The sequence below is a fragment of the Lepus europaeus genome, chromosome 23, assembly GCF_033115175.1.
Source record: "Lepus europaeus isolate LE1 chromosome 23, mLepTim1.pri, whole genome shotgun sequence".
Classification (NCBI taxonomy): Eukaryota; Metazoa; Chordata; class Mammalia; order Lagomorpha; family Leporidae; genus Lepus; species Lepus europaeus.
The window spans coordinates 23,066,988-23,075,538 of NC_084849.1; the positions used below are offsets into that span (position 1 = coordinate 23,066,988).

Consider the following 8,551-nt stretch of genomic DNA (forward strand, 5'->3'; position numbering starts at 1 on the left):
GAGGCTGGGGACTGACCCTGGCAGCAGGCTGAGTACACGCTGGTGTGAGGCTGGGGACTGGCCCGGCAGCAGGCTGAGTACACGCTGGTGTGAGGCTGGGGGGTGGCCCGGCAGCAGGCTGAGTACACGCTGGTGTGAGGCTGGGGGGTGACCCGGCAGCAGGCTGAGTACACGCTGGTGTGAGGCTGGGGACTGGCCCGGCAGCAGGCCGAGTACACGCTGGTGTGAGGCTGGGGACTGGCCCGGCAGCAGGCTGAGTACACGCTGGTGTGAGGCTGGGGACTGGCCCGGCAGCAGGCCGAGTACACGCTGGTGTGAGGCTGGGGGGTGACCCGGCAGCAGGCTGAGTACACGCTGGTGTGAGGCTGGGGACTGGCCCGGCAGCAGGCCGAGTACACGCTGGTGTGAGGCTGGGGGGTGACCCGGCAGCAGGCTGAGTACACGCTGGTGTGAGGCTGGGGACTGGCCCGGCAGCAGGCCGAGTACACGCTGGTGTGAGGCTGGGGGGTGGCCCGGCAGCAGGCCGAGTACACGCTGGTGTGAGGCTGGGGACTGGCCCGGCAGCAGGCCGAGTACACGCTGGTGTGAGGCTGGGGGGTGGCCCGGCAGCAGGCCGAGTACACGCTGGTGTGAGGCTGGGGACTGGCCCGGCAGCAGGCCGAGTACACGCTGGTGTGAGGCTGGGGACTGGCCCGGCAGCAGGCCGAGTACACGCTGGTGTGAGGCTGGGGGGTGGCCCGGCAGCAGGCCGAGTACACGCTGGTGTGAGGCTGGGGGGTGACCCGGCAGCAGGCCGAGTACACGCTGGTGTGAGGCTGGGGGGTGGCCCGGCAGCAGGCCGAGTACACGCTGGTGTGAGGCTGGGGACTGGCCCGGCAGCAGGCCGAGTACACGCTGGTGTGAGGCTGGGGGGTGGCCCGGCAGCAGGCCGAGTACACGCTGGTGTGAGGCTGGGGACTGGCCCGGCAGCAGGCCGAGTACACGCTGGTGTGAGGCTGGGGACTGGCCCGGCAGCAGGCTGAGTACACGCTGGTGTGAGGCTGGGGGGTGGCCCGGCAGCAGGCTGAGTACACGCTGGTGTGAGGCTGGGGACTGGCCCGGCAGCAGGCCGAGTACACGCTGGTGTGAGGCTGGGGACTGGCCCGGCAGCAGGCCGAGTACACGCTGGTGTGAGGCTGGGGGGTGGCCCGGCAGCAGGCCGAGTACACGCTGGTGTGAGGCTGGGGACTGGCCCGGCAGCAGGCCGAGTACACGCTGGTGTGAGGCTGGGGGGTGGCCCGGCAGCAGGCCGAGTACACGCTGGTGTGAGGCTGGGGACTGGCCCGGCAGCAGGCCGAGTACACGCTGGTGTGAGGCTGGGGACTGGCCCGGCAGCAGGCCGAGTACACGCTGGTGTGAGGCTGGGGACTGGCCCGGCAGCAGGCCGAGTACACGCTGGTGTGAGGCTGGGGACTGGCCCGGCAGCAGGCCGAGTACACGCTGGTGTGAGGCTGGGGGGTGGCCCGGCAGCAGGCCGAGTACACGCTGGTGTGAGGCTGGGGGGTGGCCCGGCAGCAGGCCGAGTACACGCTGGTGTGAGGCTGGGGACTGGCCCGGCAGCAGGCCGAGTACACGCTGGTGTGAGGCTGGGGACTGGCCCGGCAGCAGGCCGAGTACACGCTGGTGTGAGGCTGGGGACTGGCCCGGCAGCAGGCCGAGTACACGCTGGTGTGAGGCTGGGGGGTGGCCCGGCAGCAGGCCGAGTACACGCTGGTGTGAGGCTGGGGGGTGGCCCGGCAGCAGGCCGAGTACACGCTGGTGTGAGGCTGGGGACTGACCCGGCAGCAGGCCGAGTACACGCTGGTGTGAGGCTGGGGGGTGACCCGGCAGCAGGCCGAGTACACGCTGGTGTGAGGCTGGGGACTGACCCGGCAGCAGGCCGAGTACACGCTGGTGTGAGGCTGGGGGGTGGCCCGGCAGCAGGCCGAGTACACGCTGGTGTGAGGCTGGGGGGTGGCCCGGCAGCAGGCCGAGTACACGCTGGTGTGAGGCTGGGGGGTGGCCCGGCAGCAGGCCGAGTACACGCTGGTGTGAGGCTGGGGGGTGGCCCGGCAGCAGGCCGAGTACACGCTGGTGTGAGGCTGGGGGGTGGCCCGGCAGCAGGCCGAGTACACGCTGGTGTGAGGCTGGGGACTGGCCCGGCAGCAGGCCGAGTACACGCTGGTGTGAGGCTGGGGACTGGCCCGGCAGCAGGCCGAGTACACGCTGGTGTGAGGCTGGGGCGTGGCCCGGCAGCAGGCCGAGTACACGCTGGTGTGAGGCTGGGGGGTGGCCCGGCAGCAGGCCGAGTACACGCTGGTGTGAGGCTGGGGGGTGGCCCGGCAGCAGGCTGAGTACACGCTGGTGTGAGGCTGGGGACTGGCCCGGCAGCAGGCCGAGTACACGCTGGTGTGAGGCTGGGGGGTGGCCCGGCAGCAGGCCGAATACACGCTGGTGTGAGGCTGGGGACTGGCCCGGCAGCAGGCTGAGTACACGCTGGTGTGAGGCTGGGGACTGGCCCGGCAGCAGGCCGAGTACACGCTGGTGTGAGGCTGGGGGGTGACCCGGCAGCAGGCCGAGTACACGCTGGTGTGAGGCTGGGGACTGGCCCGGCAGCAGGCCGAGTACACGCTGGTGTGAGGCTGGGGCGTCGCCCGGCAGCAGGCTGAGTACACGCTGGTGTGAGGCTGGGGGGTGACCCGGCAGCAGGCCGAGTACACGCTGGTGTGAGGCTGGGGACTGGCCCGGCAGCAGGCCGAGTACACGCTGGTGTGAGGCTGGGGCGTGGCCCGGCAGCAGGCCGAGTACACGCTGGTGTGAGGCTGGGGGGTGGCCCGGCAGCAGGCCGAGTACACGCTGGTGTGAGGCTGGGGGGTGGCCCGGCAGCAGGCCGAGTACACGCTGGTGTGAGGCTGGGGGGTGGCCCGGCAGCAGGCCGAGTACACGCTGGTGTGAGGCTGGGGACTGGCCCGGCAGCAGGCCGAGTACACGCTGGTGTGAGGCTGGGGGGTGGCCCGGCAGCAGGCCGAGTACACGCTGGTGTGAGGCTGGGGCGTGGCCCGGCAGCAGGCCGAGTACACGCTGGTGTGAGGCTGGGGGGTGGCCCGGCAGCAGGCCGAGTACACGCTGGTGTGAGGCTGGGGACTGGCCCGGCAGCAGGCCGAGTACACGCTGGTGTGAGGCTGGGGACTGGCCCGGCAGCAGGCTGAGTACACGCTGGTGTGAGGCTGGGGACTGGCCCGGCAGCAGGCCGAGTACACGCTGGTGTGAGGCTGGGGCGTGGCCCGGCAGCAGGCCGAGTACACGCTGGTGTGAGGCTGGGGACTGGCCCGGCAGCAGGCCGAGTACACGCTGGTGTGAGGCTGGGGCGTGGCCCGGCAGCAGGCCGAGTACACGCTGGTGTGAGGCTGGGGGGTGGCCCGGCAGCAGGCCGAGTACACGCTGGTGTGAGGCTGGGGGGTGGCCCGGCAGCAGGCCGAGTACACGCTGGTGTGAGGCTGGGGGCTGGCCCGGCAGCAGGCCGAGTACACGCTGGTGTGAGGCTGTGGGCTGGCCCGGCAGCAGGCCGAGTACACGCTGGTGTGAGGCTGGGGCGTGGCCCGGCAGCAGGCCGAGTACACGCTGGTGTGAGGCTGGGGGGTGGCCCGGCAGCAGGCCGAGTACACGCTGGTGTGAGGCTGGGGGGTGGCCCGGCAGCAGGCCGAGTACACGCTGGTGTGAGGCTGGGGCGTGGCCCGGCAGCAGGCCGAGTACACGCTGGTGTGAGGCTGGGGGGTGGCCCGGCAGCAGGCCGAGTACACGCTGGTGTGAGGCTGGGGCGTGGCCCGGCAGCAGGCCGAGTACACGCTGGTGTGAGGCTGGGGGCTGGCCCGGCAGCAGGCCGAGTACACGCTGGTGTGAGGCTGGGGCGTGGCCCGGCAGCAGGCCGAGTACACGCTGGCGTTAAGGACCGCTCCCGTGTAACCACAGGTCCTTGCTGACGTGTGCTTTTCGGAAACGGTGCTGAGGTACTTCTCTATTCCAGATAGGATTCTGTGTGTGCACGCACGTTAGTCCTGGCCTCTCCGTGCGCCGGGGCCCGCCTTCTCCTTGCGGAGTGGGCTTCCACTCCCGAGTGGTCTTCAGTGGCGGTCACGTGCCGGGGCCCGCCTTCTCCTTGTGGAGTGGGCTTCCACTCCCGAGTGGTCTTCAGTGGCGGTCACGTGCCGGGGCCCGCCTTCTCCTTGCGGAGTGGGCTTCCACTCCCGAGTGGTCTTCAGTGGCGGTCACGTGCCGGGGCCCGCCTTCTCCTTGTGGAGTGGGCTTTCACTCCCAGTGGCGGTCACGTGCCGGGGCCCGCCTTCTCCTTGCGGAGTGGGCTTTCACTCCCAGTGGCGGTCACGTGCCGGGGCCCGCCTTCTCCTTGCGGAGTGGGCTTTCACTCCCAGTGGCGGTCACGTGCCGGGGCCCGCCTTCTCCTTGCGGAGTGGGCTTCCACTCCCGAGTGGTCTTCAGTGGCGGTCATGTGCCGGGGCCCGCCTTCTCCTTGTGGAGTGGGCAAGCGTTCTGAGGAGCACGCACGGGAAGGCAGCGGGTGATGCGGGCCGAGGTGGCGGCTTTCCCGGAGCTGCCTTCCCTCGTCTTCGGTGAGCCCCGTGAGGCTCTTCGGGGTTCTCCTTCTCAGGGCCCCCGGGACTGACGTACTTCAGAGGCTAGCCAAAGCAGAGCCATTGGGTGGGCCAGAACCCCCTCTGGCAGTTCCCTTTCCTGGCAGCCGTGCTGGCTGCTGGTCTGGGCGGCTGGCCGTGCACCGGCAGCCCCTTGAGCACCAGGCTTCCTGTGAAGGAGAGGGGCTCTGGAGACATCCGGTAGGGAGCGGGTTTTCCTGATGCAGACGCATGGGGCAGGGCCGTGAGCTAACGGGGGTGTGCATGCGTGTTCCTGCCTCTTGCTGCGCCCCTCGCGCTCCGCATGTGTCGCCTGGGTCTGCGCGCGGCCTGCAGAGCAGTCCTAGCGGTCCTCCGTGTGCTGCCTGCAAGCTCCTCACCTTCCAGATCTCTTCTGAGGGGCCCAGGGGCAGCTCCTTTGAACTCTGGCCTCTGATCCCAAGTCATACAGAGCCCCGCCTGGGTGGTACGGCCCGTGGCTTCCCCAGTGAGCTAGCCATGCTTCTGTGCTCGGCCCATGGGTCCTCAGAGCTCTCTGGTGAGCGGCATCCTCAGTGCACCGGGAGCCTTAGTGCGAGCCGTCAGGTGTCGGCCACGGAGCGGGCAGAGCCGCGTGCCTGAGCAGGGAATCCCCTCCTCCCAGCTCGTTCCTGGGCTAGAGCAGTGCAAGTTGGGGATTTCAGAGGTCTCTGCAGCCCATCTAAGCTCCGCACAGCCAAGTTCTGTCTTCCAAACTTGGTGTCCCCACCCCCAGACCTGCCAGCTGAAACTAACACTGTTCTGCTTCTTCTCATCTCAAGGAACTGTGGGAACGTATTCTGCTCCAGTTGCTGTAACCAGAAGGTTCCGGTTCCCAGTCAGCAGCTATTTGAACCCAGCCGAGTGTGCAAGTCTTGCTACCGCAGTCTGCATCCTACGAGCGCCAGCATTGACATTGAACTGGATAAGCCCATTGCTGCCACTTCAAACTGAAGCCCGGGGACTCGGGCTGGGCAGAGGCCGCGCTGCTGTTTCTCGGACAGACCCACCCGCCTGGGCAGACCAAGAGGCCCGTGCGACCACCTGTGTGGAGTCACGGAAATCTGGGATGTTACCACTGGATTGTACATGGGCTTTTCTCTCCTCTTCTCCCCTGGCCCTTTTGCCATTCTCTCTCTACCTTCAAAAAAGAAGAACGCACCCTGTTTTTTTTTTTTTTTCAATAGTCGGGTGTAAGATCAGAGGTTGCCAGGCCCTTCTAACTGCTGAGCCGGTGCTGTCAGGGACGCTGAGGGATTGGCTTGGTTCTCCTGGGTGGGAGGAGCCTCACACGGTCCGGAGTGGAGGCCTGAGCCCGCGAGCAGGCGGAAAGCCAGTGCTAACGTTTGTGACGAGCAGCACCGCCGCTGCCACGCTGGTTGGGAAGCGGTTGCTGCCAGGGAGGCCATAGCATCCTCCGCAGGGGTGAGGAGTGCAGCCGGCTCCCTCCTGAGGGCTGAGCCAGGCCCGCCTCACAGACAGCTGAGCGGGATTGGCATTCGGGTGCTGCGGCAAGTGGAATCCCTCAGCCCCTTGTGGAAGGAGGGCGTGTGCCCCCCTGAGGCAGTGAGAGGCTGGGGCTGCGCGGGACTCTGCTGTCCCCTGCAGCCAGACTGTCTGGGGTCCGTGTACTGTCGGGGCTGCTTCCCTGGCCTGGGCTGCTGTAGCACCTCCCACACTCGGGCACGAGAGCGCGCGCTGGCCAAGGCCAAAGCCCTCCCTGAGCCTGGCCAGAGCATGGTGTCTCCAACATTCTCTCTTCCTTGGGCAGTGCTGGGAATCCAGACTCAGGGTTCTGAAATTTCCCCTTTCCCAAACCAAACCAATCATGGTCACACACCCACGCACACACACACACACCCGAGAGGGTGGAATCAGAGGTCGAGGCTTCTGGGGAAGGGGGCAGGGCCCAGCGATCAGTCCTCCTCCTTCCTTCCTTGGGGCCACAGGAAGGGCCAGCTGTCTCCCCGCCCTGCTTCTGGCTGCCTGAGCGGCCCTGTGTCTGGTTGCCAGGCAGCAGCACAGGGCCACCTGGGGACGCTGCGGAGTTCCTTAGAGAGGCGACATGGTCTGGAGGAGATTTAGGGCACCTTTCCTCGGTGAGCTTTGCTGTGGTCCAAAAAGAGCCTTAAATCAAGCGTCCTTGTGGCGGCCGTGGCTGCGGAGCAAGGCGGAGCGGGGTGGAGCTTTGCGCGTGCCATGCCGGCATCCGTGTGTTTGTGGCTGCCTTCTCCAGGGGCGGGGCCAGGTCTGGCTCGCTGAAAGCTGCTAAACGGTGACAGGGCAGGCCGGCAAGGGGCGGGGCTGAGGCCAGGGAAACCCCTGGGAAGTAGTCCCTGGCCGGGGGCAAGTTGCGTCTCAGGAAGGTGGCACTTGGGTGCCCGTGTGGTTAAGGTGTGGCCCGGAAGCTCCTCTGGCGCTGTCTGCCCAGAGCCCTCGCGCAGGGCTTGGACAGCTCGCAGCAGCAGGTAGCTGAGCACCTGAGCTGAGCGAGCCGGGGTGCAGCTTCTCGTCACGCTCTGTGTGGTCTGCTTACGTGACAGGTGCCAAGAGGGTACGATACGGGTGGCTTGGGTCTGATGTACAGTGTGAATAAATGCTTGCAGCTCTTAGCCCTTTTTGATCAATGAAGCACTTTTTTATCACTATGTTTCTTTGTATGTAACGGAGGAACTGTAAATCCCCATAGCTGTACATAACCCTTTCTCCTAGAGAGGAGTCAGTCAGTACTCCTATATTTTTCATTTTTTTGTCAAAGCGAGAAGTAAATACTTTAGAATTGTTAAATATATAAATAAAGCGAATAAAGTTGAGTGTTTGGCATGGTAGCGGCTGCTAACCCGTTCTAGCTCTGTGCCCCGTCATTCCTCCCCTCTGCGTCCCTTTTCCCTCCGGCACGAGCGAAGTGGTTTGACGGGCTGTTGGGAAACTGACCTCTGGCACAGGACAACCACAGGTTATTTTCAGCTCTGGACATTGGCAGGGATCCGCGCCAGGACGCCCAGCCCTGGAGAACTCTGGTTCATGGTTTTGCCCCTGACATCTTCCGAACTAAAAAGGGGCGAAGCAAGCAGGCGTCAGCGACCTTCCCTTTTCCGAGTAGTCCTCGGACTGCCTCTGGCCTCCAGGCTCCTGGTTTGGCTGCACCCTGAACGCCGTCCTCCCCTGGCAGGGCGTCGGGAGCAGAGCCCTGACATGCTGAGGTGGACAGGAAGTTGGAGAAGCTGCCGCCTGCGTTCCTGGGTGCTGACTGGGCGTGGGCAGACAGGGAACTGGCTGCGACTGCCTGTGCCCCCAGAGAGCGCACGCTCCTCTCTGATCTTCCGCTCTGCTTCCAGCAGGGCAAAGCCGTCATCCACTCGCTCTGGACTAGCTGTGCCTCTTCTCAGAGGTGGGTTTGGCCCTAAGTCCCTTCTCATCCCACAGGTCTGTGGCTGACAGATGACGGAGTGGCTGTGGAAGGAAGGTTGCTAGTGGCACCAGCTCTGATGCTGCGGCCTAACAGCTGCGGTGAGTCGGGCTCTGGACAGACCCACTCTAAACCTGCTTGAGGGCCTGGGCTTCGGGGGGAGTCTCCCTAGGGTCGCCTGGATGTACCTGTGCCAAACACACCAGTCCTTAAAAACAGCTGGTTCCTGTCTGCAAGCTGAGTGCCATCCAGCGGGTGTTTTAAGGATGGCCTGTCCTCCGGGGGAGAACGTGTCACCTCCAGCACCTTCGATCTGCCAGGGAGGAGCCCCCGTCTGTTCTGACCAAGCTGGGAGAAGCCGGTGTGCGTCAGCGCCGAGCGTGTACGCAGTCACTGTTGTCTGAGGCTGGCTGGGACCCAGACACACAGGCTGCTGGGCTACAAGGCCAGGCGCCAGGAC

The 8,551-nt window shown here is 66.0% G+C and overlaps 1 protein-coding gene across 10 annotated transcripts in view; it reads left to right on the top strand.

Annotated features, from left to right (window-relative positions):
* Window positions 1-7,510, top strand: part of MTMR3 (myotubularin related protein 3) — a 158,689-nt gene extending 151,179 nt beyond the window's left edge. For 8 of the 10 annotated variants that reach the window (XM_062182649.1, XM_062182651.1, XM_062182646.1 and 5 more), the window contains one exon: window positions 5,465-7,510. In XM_062182649.1, coding sequence (XP_062038633.1) covers window positions 5,465-5,636 — 172 coding nt within the window. In that variant the 3' untranslated portion in view covers window positions 5,637-7,510. The remainder of the gene's footprint in view (window positions 1-5,464) is intronic. The other 2 variants (XM_062182652.1, XM_062182653.1) reach the window with 1 other exon arrangement.
* Window positions 7,511-8,551: the final 1,041 nt, after the last annotated feature.